This window comes from Carica papaya, chromosome 3, assembly GCF_054855325.1.
Source record: "Carica papaya isolate Zhongbai chromosome 3, ASM5485532v1, whole genome shotgun sequence".
Taxonomy (NCBI): domain Eukaryota; kingdom Viridiplantae; phylum Streptophyta; class Magnoliopsida; order Brassicales; family Caricaceae; genus Carica; species Carica papaya.
The window spans coordinates 6,659,966-6,685,583 of record NC_142311.1 but is presented as its reverse complement, the minus strand read 5'-3'; the positions used below and the strand labels follow the sequence as shown (position 1 = coordinate 6,685,583).

General features: G+C 36.4%; 4 protein-coding genes across 4 annotated transcripts; 3 read left to right on the top strand and 1 right to left on the bottom strand.

Moving 5' to 3' along the window:
• Positions 1–483: 483 nt before the first annotated feature.
• LOC110814001 (uncharacterized) lies at positions 484–17,344 on the bottom strand. The gene is made up of 4 exons (XM_088215337.1): positions 16,799–17,344; positions 7,918–8,022; positions 7,740–7,796; positions 484–1,009 (listed from the first exon to the last, which is right to left on the bottom strand). Exons 1-4 carry the CDS (start codon positions 17,141–17,143, stop codon positions 689–691), a joined length of 828 nt encoding a protein of 275 aa, XP_088071463.1. The 5' UTR covers positions 17,144–17,344; the 3' UTR covers positions 484–688.
• A 2,988-nt stretch (positions 17,345–20,332) lies between these two features.
• LOC110813942 (putative glutathione S-transferase) lies at positions 20,333–21,616 on the top strand. Its single transcript, XM_022041232.2, has 2 exons — positions 20,333–20,716; positions 21,103–21,616. Exons 1-2 carry the CDS (start codon positions 20,408–20,410, stop codon positions 21,454–21,456), a joined length of 663 nt encoding a protein of 220 aa, XP_021896924.2. The 5' UTR covers positions 20,333–20,407; the 3' UTR covers positions 21,457–21,616.
• A 376-nt stretch (positions 21,617–21,992) lies between these two features.
• LOC110813976 (putative glutathione S-transferase) lies at positions 21,993–23,277 on the top strand. The gene is made up of 2 exons (XM_022041277.2): positions 21,993–22,361; positions 22,592–23,277. The coding sequence occupies exons 1-2, from the start codon at positions 22,053–22,055 to the stop codon at positions 22,943–22,945; spliced, it is 663 nt and encodes a 220-aa protein (XP_021896969.1). The 5' UTR covers positions 21,993–22,052; the 3' UTR covers positions 22,946–23,277.
• Positions 23,278–23,401: 124 nt separating this feature from the next.
• Positions 23,402–25,231, top strand: LOC110813941 (putative glutathione S-transferase). The gene is made up of 2 exons (XM_022041231.2): positions 23,402–24,501; positions 24,749–25,231. Exons 1-2 carry the CDS (start codon positions 24,193–24,195, stop codon positions 25,103–25,105), a joined length of 666 nt encoding a protein of 221 aa, XP_021896923.2. The 5' UTR covers positions 23,402–24,192; the 3' UTR covers positions 25,106–25,231.
• Positions 25,232–25,618: the final 387 nt, after the last annotated feature.

Below are 25,618 nucleotides of genomic sequence, written 5' to 3'. Positions count from 1 at the left end.
GGCTTCTCTTATTCAATTTTATTGTATCTATATATGTTTATATATTTAATTATATATAAATATAGATTTATAATATTTTAATTGTATGGTATGTTAAGATTTCCACTAAGGGTTTTACAGATGTTAGAAGGTAAAATTGACCTTATGAAGGAGAATGAAGAAATAAAATTTAACCACCAATTTTCTCCCTCCCAATAACGAACAACAAAACAAAAGAAAAATAATAATAATAATCGATTTTCTGTTCCCTTTTTTCCCACTGCCAAACATACCTTTAGTAATAAATTATAAAGGGGATGTACACCCCCTCAACAAACACACACAGAAGAAAGAAAGTAGGGTGTCAATATATAACAAGAAAGCAGAAAGTAGATAAAAGTGTTTTTTTTCTTTTTTTCTTTTTCCCTTTTAGATAAGAAGTATTCTATGTAAATTACATTCATATGCATACCATAGCATGAGGCAATGGTTGACATATAACTATACAGAACCGATAATCTTTTCATGAGAATGTACAAACATAAAAGACAACTACAGAGAAATATACTATATGAATTTGAGAAACATGGATGCAAAAAACTCATGTATATAATTCTAAAACATAACGGATGTAATCTAAGTAGACAAACGAAAAAAGGACTATTGTATATGATCCTAAACCAAAACGGATGCAATGTACATAGAAAAACTAAAAAGGAGGCCCAGTCCCACCTTCCTTGTCAGCATCAGGAATGCTGGAGTAGCAGCAGAGGCTGTTGGACATCTCCCAGCTCCAATCTTGGTTCCTAGAAACAAACATCGGTGGCCATCGGTTTATTCTCACATAGTGCTCCCTGATTTTTCCTTCACCAATGAAACTGGTAACAATGCAGTAGCAGCTTTCATGACCACCCCATACACTGTCACCAGGATCCCCCGTCTGACTTCCATCTGGATGGAAGTACCGACGCATGGGAGGGCCAGTGCCCTTCCAGTAAGGATCCAGATTTCGCCAATATTCTGGAGCCTCCTGATCGAGAGCAACATGCAATATTAGAAATAATGTTGACTAGACTCGTGCAAACTCCACCACTCGAACTTGCTCAAAAGTTAAGATCCAAGTGTTGGTCAGAACTATATGCCCTCTGAAATTTAATAATTAGTAGAAGTACAAGCTGAAATCACTTGAAATTTCTTGGTTCTGACAGGACTAATGATGCCAATGCAATAAGAGCCTCGTCCAGTTACTGGGATGGACGGCACAACAACACTTCTTTTCAAGAAGACTTTGATGAAATTAATAACAATATTTTAAGATTTGTAAGTAGCAAATATTAGTTAGTGAAAAACAAGTCTTTGAATTATATGCAACTCTTTGTAATAGGACAATAAATGCCAAAAATAGTTCACGAGTTGCTCTTCTTGATGATTCAAGATTTCCTCCGAAAAGCTCCAAGTGCTAACAGTGATAACAGCATAACAAACGACCAAAAATGTTTTGATACTTGTATATTTTTGAGAATCCTAGGTTAAGTTTCAATCTCTTGAATAATAGTTCATCATATCATAAGAATATAAGATTGTTTTCCTCTTTTTCTCATGCTAAGAGAAAAACACTAAGGAGATTCTTACAAAATCCTGAAGTTCAATTATTAACAACGAAAACTTTGATGATCCCTTTGAGATGTAGGAAACGGAGGAAACAGGAGGAAAGAAAATGGGGATCTGCAGAATGCTTTTAGCTCAAGATAGAAAACTCCCAGGACCAGTTTCTTTTAGGGATATAACTAGAGACTTCGTGAGAAATGATATTAGTTTAAATTGTGAGTCCTAGAAAGAGAGAAAGTCTTAGAGTGTAGCTGGTGTTTCTTCGTGAACTATTGCTGAGCGGTGACGGTTGCTCGGAATACTATGGTTGTGGGCCTGAGGTGATTTTTAGTGGTTGAGCAAAAGTCTTGACGTGGTAGGAGGGGGTAGTGGAGTTAGGATCTACGAAAACAGAAAGGGCTTTCAGAAATCAATTTTCTTCTAGCATGGTGATATTGAATGGCTCATCCAGTGTTTTAGAGAGTTCAAATGGAAGAAGGAGAGAGCTTGAGGGAGGAGCAAAAGAAGCAGTTGGAGGAATCTTTGGATGGCATTGAGTGGTAACAAAAGAGGGAAGTTTCTGGTACTGTCGGAAGGCATAGATGGACCCAAGGGGAGAATCAACAGGATTGTCCTTCCGGAGGGGGAGAAAGTTGAGGGGTGTGGTGGCAAATGATAGAAGCAATCCATGAGGTGGTGGGAGTGAAGTTAATCCCTCCTGATTGGGTTACGAAGAAAGGAGGTAAGAGTGCACCGATGTTGGACAGTATGAAGGATTAGGCTATTTTTATGTTCAGATGACCGGGGTGCTGCCTAGAATTAGGTCTACAAGAGGGGGAATGATTTGGAAATTCGTTCGCTGAGGCCTTGCTGAAACTGGCGACTAATGCCACTCGGGTAGGGCAGGAGAGTCTGTCGGGTTTGAATGAGGTGGGTCAGATCAATTCAAATTTTGAATCTAAAAAGAGAAGGGGGCACGTGAGGGAGTTTGAGCGGGAATCATATGGTGGAAAGGTTGATCAACCTGGGCCTAGTAGGAGTTGGGGTAGGAAGCAGGTCAAAGTCTGGAGACCGAAGTAGGTTAAACCCGATACTCCAAGAATTAGGTTACCTGAGAGCCAACTTCAATCGGTTCCCGAGGGCTCAGAAAAGAAAGAGGAGGAAGTAGTGAGGGTTTCTCATGGTGTAGAAGTAGAAATGTCAGAAAGTGAAATGGTGTATAGGGAAGTGGTTGCAGAGGGGAGGGAAGAAGCATATTTCGATGATTCCTCTGTGGGTACTCATTCTGACGTTGAAGGAGAACTAGTTAATGAAGCCCTAGCCCTGACAAGAGGTGAGATGTACTCTAATGAAGAGGTGTCTAAAGTTGTACGAGATAATGGTTCGAGACAAAAAAAGTGAAGAAGGCCTGAATGTGACACCCATCAATTGTGAGAACCCATCAATTGTGAGAATCAGTTGGTTCATGCACCGGTGTCTCTGACGGAATAGGGAAGTTTGGACAAACAATATTCTGATTGGGTCCCGAGGAATTTCTTAAAGGTTAACAAAATATTTGGTGTTTCTTTTCAAGGTCTGGAAAATAGAATTCTCTCTCTGCTTGAGCAAATCGAAACTAGATTTATAGAGGAAGGAAATGAGAGGAAAATAGTGAAGAAAAGCAAAAAGAAGCAGGGGGAGGGAGGAAGCCGAGAATTAAAAAGATTGTAGTGGTCTATCAACTATGAAAAAAAGAAGAGATGTGGGAAGGAGAAGGGAGTTCGTTTGTTGGAATTGTCTCCATGATAGGAAAAATAATCTCTTGAAATGTGAGGGGTTTGAATGATAGAAAAAAAAAGGGGTTATCAAAGGATGTATTAGAAAATGGAAGCCTGATGTTATGTACCTGCAAGAAACGAAGATGGAGAAGGTTAATCAGTAAGTGATTAACAATCTTTGGAAGGAAGGCAAAATCAATTGGGTTCGTCTTTCGGCGGTGGGGACGACTGGGGGCATTCTGTTGATGTAGGATGGGGATAAAATGAAATGTAAAGAGGCAGTGAGGGGCAGGGTCTCCATTTCGTGCCTTTTTGAATGGAGTGACGGGGGGAATGATTGGGTTTTTTTCGATATCTACTGTAGAGGTTCCAGGGAGGAGAGAGATTGCTTATGGGATGAGCTCGTGACTTGCAAAGTGAAGTGGTCTGATCGTTGGATGATTTTTAACATGATTTTAAATAAGGGTAAAAGGTCCAGGGAGAATGCTAATCAGAGGGAAATCGAGGAATTTGGAGAGTGGGTGGATAAGCTTGAGTTGGTAGATATCCCGTTGATGGAGGGAAAGTGGACGTGGTCCAACAATTCGGAAAGGCTCACTTGGTTGAGAATCGACCGGTTTTTGATTTCTAACAGGTTGCTTGTGCAGCTTGCAGGGTTAAGTCAAAGGGTATTACAAAGATCTATTTCAGACTACTTTCCTATTTTCATTATCCCGGATGGTATCATTTGGGGACCGGGACTGTTTAGATTGGATAACAAATGGCTGAAGATGGAGGGTTTCAGGAAGTTGGTGGAGGAAGTGTGGAATTAGAAGAGTGAAAGAGGTACGACCAGCTTTATGTTTGCTTCCAAATTGAAGAGGTTGAAGTTAGAGATTAAAAAATGGGCTAAGGAGGAAGATGGCAAATCTGTCAGAATACTTAATGACAATTTAGAGGAGCTGCGTGAGTTGGACCGATTGGAGATGGATGGGCTGTTAGAGGAGGGGGAAGGGGGAGGAGAGGGGAACTAGAATTGTAAATCGCCACCAAGATGAACTTGGAGGCGATTTCATGGAGGCAAAAGGATAGAGAGAGGTGGAATAACAAGGGTGATATAAATACAAAATATTTTCATAGTTTGACAAATTTTAAGAGGAAGAAGAACTATGTTGAGTGGCTGGAGTTTGACGGGGATACTGTTAGGGATAATGCTGTTTTGAGGGAGAAAGCTAAGGATTACTTTACTAAGCTTTATATAAAAAAGGAGGAAAGGAGACCGAGACTGGATAAGCTTCCTTTTAGGCAACTATTGGCTTGCAGCAAGGAGAGCCTGGAGGTGCTGTTCACGGAGGAGGAAACTCTGGACTGTTTGAGGCAATGCAATGGCGACAAAGTCCTGGGACCAGATGGATTCAATATGAAATTTTTTCAAGATTTTTGGACTGTCATTAAGTAGGATATTATGGCTATTTTTCATGATTTTTACAGAACTAGGGTTTTTTTCCAATCTATTAACACAACCTCCTTGATTATTGTCCCAAAGATTGCTGCTGTTAGTAACATAAAAGATTTCATACCAATTAGCCTGGTCGGTAGTATTTATAAACTGATCTCTAAAGTTCTGACTAAAAGAATGTCTAAGGTCTTGGGCGAGATTATTGGGGAGAACTAAAATGCATTTGTGGAAGGAAAGCAAATCCTTGATGCTGTTATAGTGGCTAATGAGGTAGTTGATGATATGATGAGACAGAGAAAAGAAGGTATCATCTGTAACATTGATATGGAGAAGACTTATTATCGTATTTGTTGAGATTTTGTTATTTACATGCTTGAGAGGATGAGATTTGGCTGTAAATGGAGGAAATGGATAAAGAATTGTCCCTCTATGACCTTTTTTGTTGTGATGGTGAATGATGGTCCTTCGTCTTTCTTCAGGGCGTCGAGGGGCCTTTGCCAAGGTGACCCACTGTCACCCCTTCTTTTTCTTACTGTTATAGAAGCTTTTAGTAAGCTGATGGAGAGGGCTGGAGAGCTTGATCTGGTGAGAGGCATATCAGTTGGGGAGGGTGATTCAAGGGTGAAGGTCTCATTTATTTTTTGCTGACGACATTTTTTGTGAATCGGATTTATCCTCTTTGCTCTATTTGAGATGTATTTTAATTTGTTTTCAAATGGTGTCCGGCTTGAGAATCAATATGAGAAAGACGGAAATGCTTATGATGGGGGATAGGAGGGATGAGCTGGAGATGGCTAGAGTGTTGGGCTGTAAAATCATTTCGCTGCCCATCAAATATTTTGGGATTCCTTTTATGGCAAAATTTAAAGATGTTAGAACTTGGGACCCAATTGTGAAGATGGTTGAGAGGAGGCTTACAGGATGGAAGAGGAGTTTTTTGGTCTAAAAGGGGGAGATTTACCTTAATCAAGAGTACGTTAGCTAACCTCCCAATCTACTATCTTTCTATATTAACTATTCTGGTTAGCATTGTTTCAACGCTTAAAAGGATCCAATGTAGATTCCTTTAGAGTGATGATGATGGTTGTAGAAAATATCATTTGGTAAGGTAGGAGGAGGTGAAAAAACCTATGGATAGGGACAGACTTGGCCTTAGTTCCATTGTGGATTTGAATGTTGCACTTCAAGGAAAATGGCTATGGAGGTATTGTAATGAGGAAGACAAACTTTGGAGGAAGATGGTGGAGGCGAGATTGGGGGATTGGGAGCGGGATGGTGGGAGAAGAGGGAAATACAAACCACATGGGATGAGTTTATGGAAGAGAATCAGTGGGGAAGGCAGTAGATTTTGGGAATGTATGGGATGGAAGGTGGGAAATGGAGAAAGGGTGAGATTCTGGCAGGATGAATGGGTGGGGGTTTTTAAAATGAAAAACAGATTCCCTAACATCCATAATATTGCTTGTGAGAGGGACATTACAGTGGATAAAGTGCATGGAAATGTTGGTGGAGGAAGGGGGTAGAGTGTACAAGTCAAAAGGAATTTGTAGAACTGGGAGATTGATTAATATTGTAATTTACTCAATGTACTGGATATTAATATGGATGTTCGGAAGGATAGGAGGATCTGGAAGTTGGATGAGAAGAATGGGTTTTCGATGAAGTCCTATTACAATTTTATATCCAAAGAGGACAATGAGAATAATATGGCAGGTCCATTTAGATAAATCTGAAAAATTACAGCTCCCCATAGGATGACTTCCTTTACTTGGGAAGCCTCAAGAGAAAATATTTTGACTATTGATATGTTAAAGATGCGGGGCAACATTCTTATTAATCGATGTTACTTATGCAAAGCTGATGAGGAGAGATGCGACCACAATTTATTATTTTGCCCGGTTACTCACAGTTTATGAATGTCGGTGTTCAAGTTGTTAGGGATGAGATAGGTTATACCGGATAACGTAAATAAAGAGTTGTGGGCTTGGACAGGTATTTGTAAACAGAAAAAACATTTATTTTTGATTCAACTTACCATTTCTTGGGTTGTGTGGAAGGAAATGAATGTTAGAGCTTTTGAGAGAATCGAAATGGACTTTGTAAACATCAAGAATAGATGATTTCATATTTTTGGTTTCATTTTGCTGGGTCATAACATATTAGATTGGGAAGATTTGGGGTGCGTCATTGATTACTTAATTGATATGTAACTATTTTGTAATCGGGTGATACTTCCTTAAAACCTTTGTGAATAATAACACTTTCATTTTTATTTCAAAAAATAATTAGAGACTTCGTACCCTGGTTGAACATTATTTTGAACCACTATGCCCCTTATTAGAATGAAAAATTGGAATCCTACCACTTAAAAGATAGAACAATACCACTTTAATTTTCACCCGAAATTTTCAGTTGGATATATTAAGTACTTGGAATTGAATTCACCTTAAACTTATATTGAGAACAACTATAGAAATAGAAAACTACTTTTCTTTTCATAACTTCAATTATTTTTTATATAATAAACATAATTAATTTTAGACAAAAACTAATAAGATACTCATAAATTACTTAAAATTCTTATGTTCATAAACTTTATTTGAAATTATTTTTCAAGTATATTTTGCATAAAAGGTTACATAGGTAACTTTTAATGAAAAAAACAATTAAGGTCATTTTTTTATTATTTTAATTTCAACTTAACCTCTTAATTCTACCAAATTCCTGACAGCCTTTTAAAGTTAATCCAAATGGCCGCACCATAAACCATTATCTTTTTCACGCGAACCATTTTTATTTATGTACATTCTATCTTAATTAACGTGTTATTATGAGGTGAGGAGCAAATATACTTTTTATTTTCAGGGGAAAAAAAAGGAAGTACGGAATAGAATCTAAACAACTTCCCATATTGAAATGTGTAGTATAAACTCCAGTTTCTTCCCTTTTCAACAAATGTGTAGTATAAACGCACATACCTTGTTAAAATGAAATACCCAAACATGGTCACAAAGATCGTCCTTCGTGATACGCGTCTGACAACGAAAAGGAAAACAAATTAAGTGCAAGTATCCGAACACGAAAACTCTATTCATCTAGGCAGAGGTGCCTCTGAAAAAGAAAGAGAAGGATCTTGCCGGTTCAATCATCACTTACACGTTTTCCATCCATAACAGATAATGAATAGGCAGCCAGTTTCGATAATCTTGGGATCTGTGACAAGCGAGGTATATGTGCTTTTCCCTTCCAAAGCTCCTTGCACTGAAAAGCACATCGAGGTAAAGTAAATCTTGAATTACCAAGATTCAGCTAAAATTACTTCACATGCACCACATAGCATAACCATAAAAAAAACCTTCTTTTAGTGAAACTATCAAATACCCTTAATTTCTCATTTGGTTGTAATCAACTGAAATATCAAACAATGGTAGATAGGTAAAAGTTTTTAGCAGATATATCACAAAAATATGCAAGAACATCCAACTTGTAACACAGAGACTACATAACATCTGCAAGTATGCAACTCATGACAGATAGACTACATAATGTGTGCAAGTACACATCAAAATTTGTTGTACAGAACTAACCAAAAAATGTGTAAGTGTACAAAATATTTGCCAAGTCCTATATTAGAGTTGAGGAAATCTCCTTATTCACAAGAAGAGGCCACCTCCCTCGAGCAATATTTAACAATTCAAATTTGCAGATAGGATGGTACTTCCCTTAAGCTCGGCCTAAGTTTTGGCCACATCAGTACCTATTCAAGAAAAAAGGTAAAACAATCCTAAACCTCAAATATATATTTTAAGCACATCAGCCAAGGTATGATCCTGAACACCTGGATTTGATCCATATCAGTTCCTATCCGCTATGCCCATAAAAAGACATAACTCATGACTACTCAGATAAATCATGATCTTGTCAAGTCCAAATTAAATACAATGTAAGTCAGGAAACATGTTCTCTCGAAACTTTCCATATAACCAATTATCAAAGTAGGTAGGAAAAACATATTTTTTATGGAAAAGAAAATCCAATAGAAAGAATGATCTTATAAACATGAAACTTAGTAAGAGAACCCTGTCAGGAAACTTGTTAGAGATTCAGATAGCATAACACTCTTATACCTTATAGGAAACCTAAATTATTTAAGTTCAAGTCCTATCCTCCACCCATGTTTCAAAAGAAAAGTTAAAAGTACCAAGGAAATAAATTTTATCAAGTTTGTTTCTTTTGCTTGGACTTTAATTAGGATGTTATTTTATGCTCAATGGATTACTGAGGGTTGAGTTTGTTGTGGAAAAAAAGACTATTAATCATCAGATATGAGAAGGGGATGAGGGAGAAATTAAAATTGAGGAGGAAATCAACCATCATTCTTATAAGATGAGTTGGAAACACAAGCAGTAGAATGGATGAGGAACAGCTTAAACAACATGCTCTCCAAGGAAATAATCTGCCCTCCAGTTAGTCTGTCAAGTGGCAAAGGAATATCTGCTGGCAGAAATCAATCAAAAAAGAGGGGGAAGATTTCTGGTCTTGTCGTGTTGTAATGGAAATCGACAGAAATGTATATGTTGTGCTGGCAAAGTGGTAGAAAAGTGTTAAATTAGGGTGTTGGTCCAAAAGGTCAATGGTTCAAATCTTACTTCAACATTTAGAGAACTTGTTGGGGTCCTTCAAAAAACTTTACCCCAGCCCACATCTGATCATTTTCCTATATGCCTTATTGCTGATGGTGTCCAATGGGGTCCTGTCCCTTTTAGATTTGACAATAAATGATTAGAGAATGACTATTTTAGATCCATGGTTGAAGAAAAATGGAAAATTTATGAGTTCAGGGGGTGTGCAAGCTTCAAGATTGCTTCTAAGTTGAGAGAACTGAAAAATGACTTCAAAGGTTGGTCTAAGATTGAGAGGGAGAAGGAAGCGGTTATATCTGATTCTATTTTGGTTGAGATCAATGAGCTGGACTTAAAAGAAGAGAGTGGTGGGCTTAATGATGTTGAGCGCGAGAAGGTAGATCTAAGGTTATAGATAGCCTCTTCCATGAAAAACGAGAAAATCTCGTGGAGACAGAAATTCAGAGAGAGGTGGATTGCTGAGGGTGACCACAATACAAAGTATTTTCATGTTCTGGCCACCCATAGAAGAGGTTGTAACTTTATTGATGAAATATGGTGTGGGGATAGGATGATCTCGGTCAATGAGAAGTTAAGGGAGGCGGCCAGGCAACACTTATTTATGCTTTTCAATGAGGAGGCCTGTGTTCGGCCTGCCCTTGATGGCTTGCAGTTCAAAGAATCTTCGAGAATACTTCCAGTATGCTGGAGGAGGAATTCTCTCTAGAGGAAGTGGAGGGCTGCTTAAAATCTTGTGACGGCACCAAGGCTCCCAATCCTGATGGCTTCAATATGAAATTCCGCCAAATTTTTTAGTACTTATTGAAAGATGATGTCATGGGTGTTTTTAAGGACTTTTATAAAACTGAAAAATTTATTAGATCACTAAATTCCACATCATTGTCTTCATTTGAAAGAAAATGAATCCTAAAGAGTTCAAATATTTCAGAACTATAAGTTTAGTGAGATGCATCTAAAATTGATTGCTAAAGTGTTGGCAAAATTACTGTCTAGGGTGCTTAGCGAGTTGATTGGGGAATGTCAGCATGCCTTTGTGGAAGGCAGACAAATACTGGATGTTGTAATGACTACTAACGAATTTGTGGATGACCTTAGGGGTAAAGATGGCCTGTTGTGTAAATTGGATATGGAGAAAGCATATGATCATATCAATTGAAACTTTGTGGGTTACATGCTTAATAAGTTAGGGTTCGGCCAAAGATGGTAAGCTTGGATGAAACACTACATGTCCACCTCTTCGTTTGCGGTGCTCATCAATGGTAGACCATCCAAATTCTATGGCGCATCCAGAGATTTAAGACAAGGTGACCCCTTATCCCCATTATTGTTTATCATTATCATAGAAGTTCTAAATGACCTTTTAACTTGGGTTGTTGACCTTCAACTTGTGTGTGGGATCGTGGTAGGTAAAAAGAATAATGCGGTTCAGGTGTCTCACCTATTCTTTGCGGACGATACGCTCATATTTTGCCAACTAGATGTGAGATGCTTGCCGAATTTGAGATATGTTTTCCTTTGCTTTCAGGTTGTATCTGGTTTAAAGATTAATCTCGATAAGTCTGAATTGGCCAGGATTGGTGGGAATGGGGAGGCAAATTTGTTTGCTAGGGTGTTAGGGTGTAAAACGATTAGGTTTCCCATGAAATACTTGAGAATACCTTTGGGGTCTAAATATAAAGACATTTCCTCTTGAGAGGTGATATTAGAATTATTTGAAAGGAAACTTGTTAGGTGGAAGCGTAACTTCCTTTCGAATGGTGAAAAATATACTTTAATCAAAAGTACATTGGCCAACCTTCCCATATATTATCTTTTAATCCTTAACAATACCGGCAAAGATGGCCAAGAGACTAGAATCAATTCATCGTCGTTTCCTCTAGAGTGATGATGACGGGAACCAAATACCACTTGGTAAAGTGGGAGGACATTAAAATGTCCAACTGTCTGGGCAGACTTGGCATTAAATCTTTGGTGAAAATGAACGATGCCTTCCTTAACAAATGGTTGTGGAAGTACATAAATGAGGATAACAGGTTGGGATGAGGATTGTGGAGACTCGTTGGAGCGACCTCAATAAGATCCTGAGAAGTAGACTCTCCACCCCTCATGGCAAGGACTTATGGCAGAAGATCTTAACTCAATTGCCTCAGTTCAGCCTATGCTCACAATGGAAGCTGAGGAGAGATAATAAAATCAAATTTTGGACTGACGAATGGTTGAAGGGTGGCAGTTTCAAAAATCGTTTTCTAAGAACTTTTTCTATCGCCTAATTCAAGAAAATGCTCATTAAAGATGCATACCAGCGGTCGAATAGAAATGTAAATTGATTCATAAATGTTGTAAGAAACTTAAATGATTGAAAATAAGTGATTATGTGAAAATTCTTAAGGTGTTATCATCACAACAAATCTCTCTAACTCCTAACAAATTTGTTTGGAAATTAAAGAAGTTTGAAAGATTTTCGGTTAGATCCTACTACAACTTTTTAATAAAGGATCCTACTGTGGTTCACCGGAACTTCCCTTACAAACAGATCTAGAAAACTAATGTCTCTCTAAGGGTTGCTTTCTTTGCTTGGGAAGCCTGTTGGAAGAAGATTCTCACAATAGATAAACTCAGAGTTAGAGGACAAATTCTTGTGAACAGGTGTTATATGTGTCTGATGGCTGAGGAATCCTGTAATCATCTACTGCTTCAATGTCCTGTAGCTCATGACCTATGGTATAGGATTTATGGGTTATTAGAGATTCATTGGGTGGTGTCGGGTTCTGTCCGCGAGGAAATTTGGGCTTGGGATGGGTTATATGTAAAAAAAAAACATTGTAAACATTATTTCATTAACTGTTTTTTGAGTTATCTGAAAAGAACGAAATTTGAGAGTTTTTTAGGATAAAATTAGTTATTCAAATCGCATTAAAGATATATGGCTGTATTTTTTTCAGACCATCTTGTTAGGTCATGACATTATTAGTGATGTGTATTTTAATAATGTCAATGATGCTCTAACTCTTGTGTAAATCTTTTGAATTGCTGGAACTCCCGTTTTGGTATCATGTTAATACAATATTTCACACTTTTTATTTAAAAAAAAAAATAATGAAAATTGACGGAAGTTCAAATTATGTATGACAGAAGGAAAAGACGGCACGAGGTGGAAAGAGATGAAGGAAGTGCTGACTAGGTTTGGAGGAAGATAAGAAAAGAGAGATGGAATGCTACCATTGATGGAGGGCTTGGTAAAAACCAGCATAGTGAAAGAGCAGAGGAGAGAAACACGAGCAGTGCTGCTCTTTGCAACTAGGAAACATATTATGAATATAAGAACAGGTTAGGAGAAGATAGAGTGGCGACTAGTGGCTCTATCTCGTTTAATGACATCAGTTTGGTACCTGTTAATTTTTTTAAAAAATAATAATAATTTTATTATCACCCTTTATGTTATTATACCTGAAGTATTTATAAAATTCTTAACCTATTAATTAGAAAATAACTATTCTACTAAAATTCTAATTACATGATATTCATATTCTATTAGAATTTTAATTATATAATATCAACTAATTAAATTATAAACTAAAATAATAAAATAAGCCATAATTTAGATACTTTGATTGGAAGACACAAACAACCCCATCAGCCAATTGGATTTTAGGCTAGTGGGGAGTTGGGAAAGGAGGTGAGGGTAGTGGTATCATTAAGAACGTAAATGCAAAGGAAGAATAAGGTGGTATGGGAAATCAAGGAGGTAGGGAAGAGGGTAGCATTAGGTGGGTCAAGGACGGAGAGGGGATTATCAAAATGTACATGAAGATTGAAAGCTTGAATGTCAATGGGATAGAGTTGGGATTGAAAAAGAAACAAATGAATAAGTAATAGTGAGATCAAAAATCCGGAATTTGTGATGATTCAAGAGACAGAGGAAAGAGATTAATATCATGAAAATCCATACTGTGTGGGTTCCCGACTTAAAGGTTGAGTTTTCCTCCATTAGTAGGGGCATTAGGAGGAATCTGTTCATTTTGGACACTAGGTGGGCAGCAAGGGTTGATACTGTGAAGAGGAAATTCTCATTGTCAGTCTTGCACAAAGTGAAAGACCAAGGGTGTCAGTGGTTTACAAGTGTCTATGGGCCAAATAGACCTAGCCTTGGACCTCTCTTTCGGGAATAGATGTCATATTCATCCGGCCTTTCAACTCTTTTTGATGTGTAGAAGGGACTTCAACTTCTGTAGGTTTCCGTAAGAAAAACTGAATGATAACATTAATGAGAAGATTTAATGATTTTATTCAAGATTGTAAACGTAGAGATCTTCCTTTAGCAAATGCCCGAGTCACATGGTCGGTAGATAGGCGAGGTACTATGTCATCACATCTAGACTGATTTCTGATATCTATGCATTAGGAGGATAGCTATCCCGATATGGCACAGGAAGTGATCCCATGTCATGTTTCATATCATTTCCTTATCATGCTGAAACCCCACGGATCAGATGGGTCTTACCCTTTTCCAGTTTAAAACATGCAGCTTCAACACCTAAAATTCATCCAAAGGATAAGAAAATGGTGGCAGGAAGGTGAAACAAATGAGTGGGACGGATATAAGTTTATAAGGAAATTGAAGTTCACAAGGAAAAAATGAAAAGGTGGAAAAGGAGGTGTTTGGAAATATAGGAGTAAGAAAAGCAGAGATCTAGGTGGTAGAGAATAATATTTCTGAAAGCCAAAAGGATCACTTAATAGGACCAAGAAACAAGTTAGATGAAGCGATGCTGGAGGAGGAGACTGCAGACAAAAGCAAGAACAAGTGGGTAAAGGAGGGGGATACAAACACACGTCTCTACCATAGAGTTGTGAATGGTTGTGGAAGGAAAAGCCTAACAAAAGAGTTGGAGCACAAGAATAGGGTTGTTGAGAGGAATGTAGAAACCATAAAGAGAGCCATTACTCAGTTTTACAGGAGCCTATATACTGAAGAAAAGGTGAGAAGGCCATTCAAGAAAGACTGTTTGAGGAGGGGAAATAAGGAGTGTGGTGTCGAATTAGGGAATGACAAGACCCAGACCTATACAACGTTTCCACGCCTTTCTCCCAAAGCTGCTGGGATGCACTCAAAATGGTCGTAGTCAAAATGTTAGATGAAGTTTAATTGATTGCCAATATTTGTAAAAGCATGAACACGACATTTACTACCCTTATTTCTAAAAAGGACAAGTCTCTAACGGTCTCTAACAGTTTAGTGACAAGTGTATGCAAGAGGATCAGTAAGGTGCTTTCTTTAAGAGTTAGTGACATTCTGTATGACACAAATACCACTGACTTAAAATACCTCTGTGAAAGATAGACAAATCCTTGACACTTCATTAAAATAGAAAACGAGGTTATGGAAGCCATCAAATGGCCGAAAAGAAAAGGTATGATGCTCAAGCTTGATCATGAAAAAGCCTATGGTATGGTAAATTGGAATTTTTTTAGATGGAATCATGGAGCATAAGAGGTTCAGGTCTTGATGGAGAGGGTGGATAAATGGATGTTTAACATCTGTTGCTTTGCAGTAATGATAATTAGGAAACCACATGAATGGTTTCAAGCATCCGGAGGTGTGAGGCAAGGAAACCCACTCCCAACTTTACTGTTTACCCTAATGGTGGATTGGAAAATGGTACATTGAAAGGGTTTCTGGCAGGGAGAGATATGAAAGAGATATTACACGATCTTATTTCTACAACCGAACAAAAGAATTATTAATAACAAGCTCACACTTATCCCAGTTTCCAGTAAGTGTCCGGCTTACAATCAACTTGGCTAAGAGTGGACTAATCAAGATTAATGTACATGAGAGTATAGTCAAGTAGATAACAGGTTTGATAGGATGCACTAGATTAGCTTGGCACATCACATATTTAAGCGTCTCATTTGGGTAACCTAGGAGTAGGAGTTTTTAGACTGGGGTAGTAGACAAAGTGGCTAAGTGGTGGGAGTGTTGGAAAGACAGATTTTCTCTCTAGCTGGAAGGTAACTCTTATTCAAACATGTTTGTCTAGTATCCCTATCTATCATTTGTCCTTATTTAGAATTTCCATAGGGATAGGGAGAGAACTTGAGGGGTATATGCGTCACTTCCTATGGTAGGCCAGGGAGGAGAACAGGGACTGCTTAGTGAGTTGGAAGTAACATTATCAGTCTAGTGTTTGGAAGGGGCTTGGTATTGGGAATTTAGATAAAAAACTTTATCTATATTGACTAAATGACATGAATCAAACTCTTTGTGGCATAAAATGGTTAACAAAATTCACAGGGTTGCAGGGATGGATGGAATGTCTTAGCAAGAATCCAGTTCTTATAGAAGTCCAGGAAAGCCATCTCCCACGTACAACCATTGTTTGTTCCATTCACTCACCTAAACTCCGAAGACAGTTCTAGAGTGTTGTTTTCGAAGGATAAATGGATTAGCAATCAACCTTTGGCTAGCGAATTCCCACAACTGTACAACCTATCAACTAAACATCATGCTCCTATATCAAGTTTTACACCCACCATAGAGGGATGGGTAGATTGGAACTTTCATTTTTATCTTAACGCATCCAATAGGGAGACTCATAACATGCTCTACCTCCTAAACATATTGGAACCAGTTCACCTAACTTCCCAGTTAGATACCAGAACTTGGTCATTTAAACCTATATGTCTAGACACTTTTAATCTTTCTTTTCTCACCTCATCAACCACCCAACATCCAACCATCACATTGTTTCCAAGGACTTTTGGAGAGCTCCAATTCCATCAAAGACAAGGCTCCTAGACAAGTGCTGTTTGCTTGCACAACCATTCATCACAGGCTCAACACTTATGAGATACTTCAAGTCTGTCGGCAAAACTAAGTCTTGTCTCTTGGTGTCTGCATGACGCATTATAATGGAGGGAAGACGAACTCTCACTTATTCATTTATTGCGAAATAATGTGGAAATTGTGGACAAGAATCATTAACTGGTTTTGTTTGTTCAGGTGGGTCCTCCTACGGCTGAGAGCTTTATGAGATTGTGTTTTCGTGGAGAAAGGATCAAGAAGTTGGCAAAGGTCTCGTTTTTGCTGCCTTGTATTTTATGTGGCTTGCGAGGAACAGAACTGGAGGATTTTTCAAGACACCACTCGTCATTTCAGGAGACGTGGGAGGGCATAACGTTCTTGGCCACCTTATGGGCCAAAGCTAATGTAATATTCTGATTTAGAGATATCTGAGCTAAAAAACCTATTTCTGAATGTAAGAGAGGTCTAACAAGTAAAAACAAATTCTCAAATTCTCAAACCCCGAAAACAAAATTCAAGTCTAGTCGCAAACAGGAGACATGAGAATTAAGGAAAAAAAGTTATTAAGAGCAGAAGTAAGAAATGGTACCTTGGAGCTCCACAACCTGTCGCTCGAAGCGACATCGTGCCAGCCATGGGACACAAGGAGAGATAGGGCGATACTGCGTGCGTCTAGGTTCCCCAAAATCATCATCATTAAGTCGCGGCCAAAAACCTCCAACGGGTCCTTGACTCGCACAGCCCCTTCTTCTTCTTCTTCTACAGGGACTTGGAATTTTGGCCTCTTCCTGTTGTTTATTCTCCTCTTCCACTTCCTCTTCTTGGATTGTCTGTCGACGAACGTCTCCTCCTCTTCCCAAATGGCGCCATTTCCATGTCCTTCAATATGTTTTCCCTGTTTTTCCTGCAAGTCGTGCTCTACGACCCTCGCCATTGAAGAGCGAGAGGAGGAAGAGGAGAGGAGAGGAGAGGCGAGGAGAGCACGTGAATGGTGGGGTATGGATTGTGGAAAAAGGGAGCTTCTATGACTCAGTGACTCAGTGAATCGTCGTTTTGCAGAGGAGGAATCGGGTGCGCCGACATGACCTCAGCGGAAAGCGGTATTACCAGACAAAATGGATGTTTTCGGTTTGACGTGGCAACGGATTCGGTTGCTGCACGTGCCTTGGAAATATCTATATTATCCTTTCAAACAACAATATCTATATTATCTTTAACATGATATTTATGTTTTTTTTTTCTTAAATTGTTTTACTTCTATAACTCACTTTTTTTTATTTAGATAAATATTATAATTGCCAAAATTGTTATTAAAATATAAATCCACTTTAAAAAGTTTAAGATTAAACAAATTAAAATTAAAAAAAAAATAATATATAAGATATTAGCCTAAAAAATAAAAATCTTATATAGAATAAAAATTTAATTAGTATCTAATAATGTAACAATTTTGTAATAACCCGGTCCAAGAAAAACAAACCCAATTTATTTGTTTCTTAAAAGTAAGAAAAGCCAAAATAACGTTGTTTTGGGAAACTTCAAAAATGACATCGTTTTGATGCGAATGAATGAAAAATAAAAATAGGTGAAACGACGTTGTTTTGAGAGCATCAAAACAATGTCGTTTTGGTCATAGAAAAAGAAAAAAAAATTAGGGCAACTAGAGGCGTGTACGCCTTTGGCCGCCAGATGAGGACGAAGTAAGAACCTGCACACTGAAGAAGAAGGAAGAAGAGGCGTGTAGGGCTCTCCGTCCTCCCGTCTATTAAAGGAAAAATGAAAATTTTGAAAATGAGAGAGAGAGAGTGGATCACGAAAAGAGAGAAAACAACTTAGGAAAGAAAGAGAGAGAGAGAGAGAGATAAGGTGGGTCTGGTGCGTGCGATGACCAGATCTGTATAGTCGACAGCCGTGTGAATCCAAAAAAATGAGAGGACTTGGCGCACGACTAAGAAAAAAGGAGACCCGCGACGATTAGCAGCCGAAGAAGAAGGAGATTCGCAATGGTTGGTCATGCGATCCCGCATACTCCTTGCTCCTTTGGTGCGATTTTACCATGTACATGTTGGATCTGCACGTGCAACTCATTCTGTGATGAGTTCCGGCTGAAGCATGGCGACGTGTGGGTGGTTCTACTGGTGCCTACTGGTTCCACCGGCATGTGTGGTAGCTGTGACACTCTGGCAACAACGCATGGTGAACAAAGGACACACGTATGGTGGCATGTAGCGATTCTAGTGATCAGGATTGCGCTATGATAAAACTCGATCCCCTTTTTATATTCTAATTATTTTTACAAGTGCTCATCATTAATTCACATATTTTTTGTTTGTAAACGAGAGAATTATCTGAACAATACTGAATTTAGAGGAGAGCGTAGACCTAAGCCAATGAGGATTCCGACACCTTTCAGAGGACCCCATGTTTTTATGAAACCTTATTTTATGTTGAAATGACTTGTTTATAGACTTTACAAACTGTTTAAATTTTTTACCATGAGTTCTACGAACTTATCATATTCGCATGTGTACAATTGCATATAATTAGAAACCTACATAATATTGTGTATGAAGTATAATTATGTATTCAAATTGTAGGTTGTGCAACATGTGTATGTATGAGTGAACAACTTGTATGTGTCTACTTATAGAATACATATATGTTTTGTATAAATATAAATATATTCATGTTGCATGTATTGCATGTTTAGATATACTTATTTGAGTAGATAACTATGTGTATAGAGTATATATATTATGTTGATTGTGTAGGCATGTTGATGTATGATATATATGATATATAAGTAGGTGCATGTCTGAGTAAGTCACTAGTGATGAACCTGATTAGTAAAAGAATCACATAAAAATCTTTAAAAGACGAGAAAATTTGTTTAACTGGTATCATCGAGGGATGTGGATGTGTGTAGTCTTTTGGTGTATGACTGTGGTGAACCTTACTCGTGGATACGGCTTCAGCCAGATTTAGCGAAACGATAAGAACTATAAAATATATACTATGTACTGCAATTGTAAACTATAAACTGAATTGTAACGTATTCACGTGATAGAGGGGATCCTTGCCGCCATCGTTGATGCCGACAGAAATGGTATCACACAGTGAAACTATTTTAAATAAAATATAAACTGACGGGAACGAATATGAAAGTCATAAGTAAAATTTACGATACTAAAATACTGAATTAATATCTACTGAACTGTTTACTGCTTAAATTGTGATACTGAATGCTGAATGATGTTATTTATTGTACTGTTTATGTCCTAAATTATGATATTAATATAAAAAATTCTGAATGTTTACTGAATAAACTGATTTAGAAGATTTGATGATTGAGTGTATGCATGTCTTTATTGTGGGCATTGCCCACTTTTCTTACTGAGTCTGTGAAGTTCACTTCAATTCACACCCCCAATGCAGATTAGTTTAGATCAAGAATAAGTCTAAGGTCGAAAGAAGATTTTAAAGAAATTTCATTGACTATAAGAGTTTGTGTTATAAAGTCAGTTTAATTATATTATAATGATGTAATATAAAGAATCTTGTAAGTCTCATGAATTGTAATTTCGTATAGAAGATAATTGAATTTTAAATTTTCGCTAACTACTACGTAAATTTATCAGGTTATGTGTGTGAAGTAGCGCTCATTTTTCAAAGGAGAAAACAGGTGGCTACTATTAAATTTAGAGATAAATAAGTGTTTAAGACTTCTGAATTATCAATTATTTAAGTTTAAATTTTATTTTTATTTTTTATTTACCCAATTTAAATGATTTAGTTATTTAATGATTAATCTCTTTTATTAATCTAACTTGAGATTAATTAAGACTTTACATGTTTATGAATTTATAACATTTTTTTTATGTATTTAATTTAAAACTTTAGAAGAATAAATTATAAGTCAAAGTGATAAACAAATATATTTTCGACTTAGTCACATATTTTTTCAATATTATAAAAAATTAATGATCACTTACTAATAATTAATTAGAAGAAAAGTTAAATATGAATAGAAACATATACTAATTATATAATTAAATTAATTAAGTATAATTGTTTGAATTCAAAGCTCAATTGCATTGAAATTAAGACTTTGCTAAGCTTGATGGCCAAGAAAGAAGGACTCCATTAGTGACTATAAAAGCTGATTGTATGAGTGGAAGTATTCTGAATCATCTCTGAGATGGGTGAAGTTAAGTTGCATGGAAATTGGGCTAGTCCCTTCAGTTGCAGGGTGATATGGGCTCTTGAAATCAAAGGCATAGCATATGAAAACATTGAAGAAGCTCTTCCTAATAAGAGTGATTTGCTTTTGCAGTACAATCCTGTTTATAAGAAGATCCCAGTTCTTGTTCATGCTGGAAAACCCATCAGTGAATCTATGGTGATTGTTGAATATATTGAAGAAATATGGCCTCAAAATCCCTTGCTGCCTACCCGCTCTTACGACAGAGCTCTCGCTAGAATTTGGATTAAATTTGCCAATGACAAGGTATATCTTCGCACTTCCTACATGTAGAATAGAAATCTCGTATCAATCTTTTTTTGTTATCAAAATCGTGTTCATACAATAAAGCCAAAGCTATATTGAATTTGATTTAAGTTTATTTCATCTTTATTCAAAATTCAAAATTTTAGTTATTTTATACGTAGAAATTAGTCATAATTTATATATTTGATAGATAACTATTTTTATTTTGTATCTTAACCTATTAAAGAAGAAATCATAAAAAATATTTAATTTAAATTAAACATAAAATTGATTTAGAATTGTACTACCATTTTTGTTCAAACCAATATCATATTTATGTTATATTAGAATTGGAATTTGAACTAAACTTAATTAAGAATTTAACATTAATGATTCGGTTTTTGTAGAGTCCTTTAATGTGGGTAATTTATAGAACCGAAGGTTTAGAACAAGAAAAAGCAGTAAAGGATTGTGTTGAGATGCTACGGATGATAGAAGAACATGGCCTGGAAAACAAGAAATTTTTTGGTGGGGACAAAATTAACATGGTAGACATTGCGTTTGGCGGGATTGCTCATTGGTTGGGGGTGATCGAAGATGTTGTAGGCATTAAGCTACTCGAAGCCAACAAGTTCCCTCGTTTAAAAGCATGGATCAACAATTTCAAGCAACACTCGATCATCAAGGATAATCTTCCCGATAGAGAAAAGCTTTTCTTCTTTCTAAAGCAAAGGAGAGAAATGTTGTTAGCATCTAAATGATGCTATAAGTGGAAAGTCAATGTGTTCTATCCTTATATAAATCAAATGAATGTTTACCAAGTCATCTAATTTGTAATGCCTGTTTTTGCCTATATTGTCTTCTGGATCAAGAGTATTTCATGGGATAAATAATTATTCTTTTCCATTGCAGCATAAATTTTATTTTTTTAATTAAAAGTATTTTAAAAAATTCGAAAAAAGTTAACTCATATGAAACAACGTTTTCATACGAAATTAAATTCTTGAGTTCTAATCTTACTCGTTATCCATATCTCCATCACCTACAGGAAGTCACACCAACTGGGGCTTTCTGGGTCAGGCTTATCTTCCACATTATCCTCCTAATTCTCAAACCTAACTTCATTTTCCACAAAAAATGTACACAAAATTCCAGTCCATCCCCCTTGATCAACCAAACTACAGTCTGTAATGTTGAAAAGTCATCCCTCTTTTTCTATACATCTATTATTTGTCAACACAATATTAATTACTATGATAATGAAATCTCCAATATATATTTGATATTTCATCATTTACCAGGACTTCCTATACATAATAGCCATTAGAAGACCTCCACGGCTCCACATCTTCTAACTATGGAAGAAGTAAAACTACATGGATTCTGGCCTAGTCCATATAGCCATAGAGTTATATGGGCACTGAAACTGAAGGGTGTCAAGTACGATTACATCGAAGAAGACCTATCCAACAAGAGTGATTTGTTATTACAATACAACCCAATTTATAAGAAGATCCCTGTACTTGTTCATGATGGCAAGCCAATTGTTGAGTCTTGTGTTATTCTTGAATACATCGAAGAAACTTGGCCGGAGAATCCATTGCTGCCTAAAGATGCTTATGGCAGGGCATTAGCTCGGTTTTGGATTAAATTTGTAGAAGAAAAGGTAGTTTATCCTGTACATATTGCTCTCCTTTCCAGCTTTTGTTTCAGGCTTTTTACCCCATATATCTTCTTGTTCATATAAATATCATACTTCAGGACTATACTTTTTCTCATTGACTAAAGAAATTATTCAAGGGTAGACATGAATCTTAATTAATATATTCTGATTATCATTAACCTTTTAGTTACATATTTAAGTCATGCTGATAACCAATATGGAAAATCATACAGGGCCTAGTTTTCTTTGCATTTTTCAAAAGTAGAGGAAGTGAACAAGAGAAGGCTGCAAAAGAAGTAGTAGAAGTACTGCAAGTGTTAGAAGAGCAGGGTTTAGGTGACAAGAAGTTCTTCAACGGTGACTCTATAGGATTGGTAGACATAGTATGCGGATGGCTGGCTCACTGGTTCGAGTGCACAGAAGAAGTAGTGGGCGTCAAATTGCTTGATTCAAACACTTTGCCTCGCTTGCATGCATGGATCAAGAATTTCAGACAAGTTCCAGTAATCAAAGACAACCTTCCTGACCGTCATAAATTCGTTCTGCACCTTAAGTGCTTGAGGGACAAGTTTGTTGCGGAAGCTTGATGGCCATAATGGACATGTTGACTTGATCAAGAATAAAAGAAACATCATAAGTTGATTTTCTCTATTTTCATTTTCTTAAAGCTATTGGTTAGTTATTATGACAAACATAGTATTGATCTAGTGTATTTGGATACCCTGTGGTAAGAGTTCTGTCATTTTGTCATACTGTATTGACAAAGAAAAAAATTTCAGAGAGAAGTTTGTACCAAAAGGGAAAAGCTTCAGGTACAATGAACAAGAATGTTGTAAAACTAGCCACCAAATCAATGCTGTTTTAACTGGAATCTGTACCAATAAAGGAACCCCAAAAAGGGCGTTGTTCAGTTGGACCATCATTTGTCTCAAGTTTGAATCTAACATGGTATCAGAACCAATTCCATCTAATAGTTTAGTCATGCCTAATATCCTGCCAGTAAATCTATGTGTACGATGGCGTAAGACCTCATTTTTTTGTGTGCCTTCCAATTTATTTCCTATAGTTTTGGGCTCATGTATGAATCTATGTTGCAAAGATCTGCAGCCAAGTAAAATGGAAAGATGATGATGGCGTTAAGTAACTTTCAGCAATAAATTACTTTGATACAGAAAACTTGAGAGCTGAAAAGGGCATGAAGAATGCCATAGGATGCTACAGTTTTCTAAAGAAGATTAAAAGAAAAGAAAAACCCAGTTGGGAAGTTGGGTGAATTGATATTTAGTCTTGAGCTTTCATCAAGCTTCTTATCTAATTGAGGTTCGATGTTGTTTATATATACCTAGATGACAGAACATAACACTAGGCCAACACTCATTCTCAGGCTTGATTTCTAGAGCTATCTTGGTTAATGGGTAATCTCTTATATGATATTAAAAGCTCTGGAAAGTTATATATCTCCACTAAATTGGAAAACAAGCCATTAAAACAAGCGAATCGGATCCAAGATCCATCCCTCCCAAATTATTCAGATTATTTTAGGTTATCTTAATGTACTTTGCTTTCAATATTGAACTATAAACTGGGTGAGATTCTTCATAACATGTCATGACAATAAAAATAAAATAAAAAAAGGTACAAACCATATTATTAGTTTTCATGATTAGGAAGAAGAAGCCATGAAACATGATGCATTTTAATAATTAAGAAGAAAATCACTTGCTACCATTATTTTCATATAATACTGGAGTATTATGGCCAGACAATATTATATTTCACTAACCACTATAAGTTGACTTGATCTACACCTTGCATACACTGATCTAACACAACAATGGAGGATGTGAAGCTACACGGATTCTGGAGCAGCTCATTTTGTTACAGAGTGATATGGGCACTCAAACTGAAGGGTGTGAATTATGAGTACATAGAAGAAAACCTTCTTAATAAGAGTGAATTGTTGTTACAGTACAACCCAGTTTACAAGAAGGTTCCAGTGCTCGTTCATCGTGGTAAACCAATTGTTGATTCCCTGATAATCCTCGAGTACATCGAAGAAACATGGCCTGAAAATCCATTGCTGCCAATTGATGCTTATGAAAGAGCTCAATGTCGGTTTTGGATTGAATTTATAGCAGGAAAGGTAACAAATTTTCATCCTTTTTTTAACAAGTCTTTCTATTTTTTTTTTCTTTAAATATGTTACCTGTTTGCAGTATCTTTAACAAAATTTTCTTTGTTAGTTCTTTAGACCCGAGTACAAATGATCTGTTTTTGATCAAATCGGAAAAGTACTAAATTTCAGTTTGTAAAAACTGACATAAAAATAGGTAAACACTAAATTAAAAATATATATATATAGTAATTAGTCAAGTGTTGCATTGATACAGCATTCGAGCTTCCATTCCATATTGGACAAAACCGGAGAAGAGCAAGAGAAGGCGATAAACGAGACAAAGGAAGCACTGAAAATAGTAGAAGAGCAGGCACTTGGGAACGATAACAAGTATTTTGGTGGCAAAAGTATCAACTTGGTAGACATCTGCTATGGATTTTTAGGACGTTGGTTTGAGGTAATGGAACAAGCAGTAGGCATAAAATTGATGGATCCAAATACTTTTCCTCGCTTGCATGCTTGGATTACGAATTTCAATCAAATTCCGATTATCAAAGAAAACCTTCCGAATCATGATAAAATGCTAGCTTTCTTCACATATTTGAGGACGAAATTTGCAGCACAAGGTTAAAATGATTGATGCATTGTATGTACCTTGTTTATGTATTACAATAATTTATATGTATGCATATACATATAATATATCGAGAATACAAATTTTTACAACAATTTTACTCTCAAACGTTTTTAAGATTTACGAAGATGTATATTTAGATAAGATTTACAAGTAAGAATTCACTTTATAATTAAATTTATTTGCTAATGTTTATCTTAAATTTTTTCACAAATAAAATAAATGTTTAATTCAATATATTTAAACCGAAAATTTTAAATTAGAATAGAAGTATCCTATATGTGATTAGATGTTATAACTAAATATGTTATCTATCCGTATCGATAACACGTAATATAATTATTAACGATATTATGACTATTGGAGGAAAAAATTAATTCAAATATTTTTTTTTTAAAAATTATGATCTAATTTAATATCAAATTACGATAAATAATATGTCATGGTACTATTAAATTGACCAAGATTTAAATACTTATATAATTATTATATATTTTAACTAAATATGTA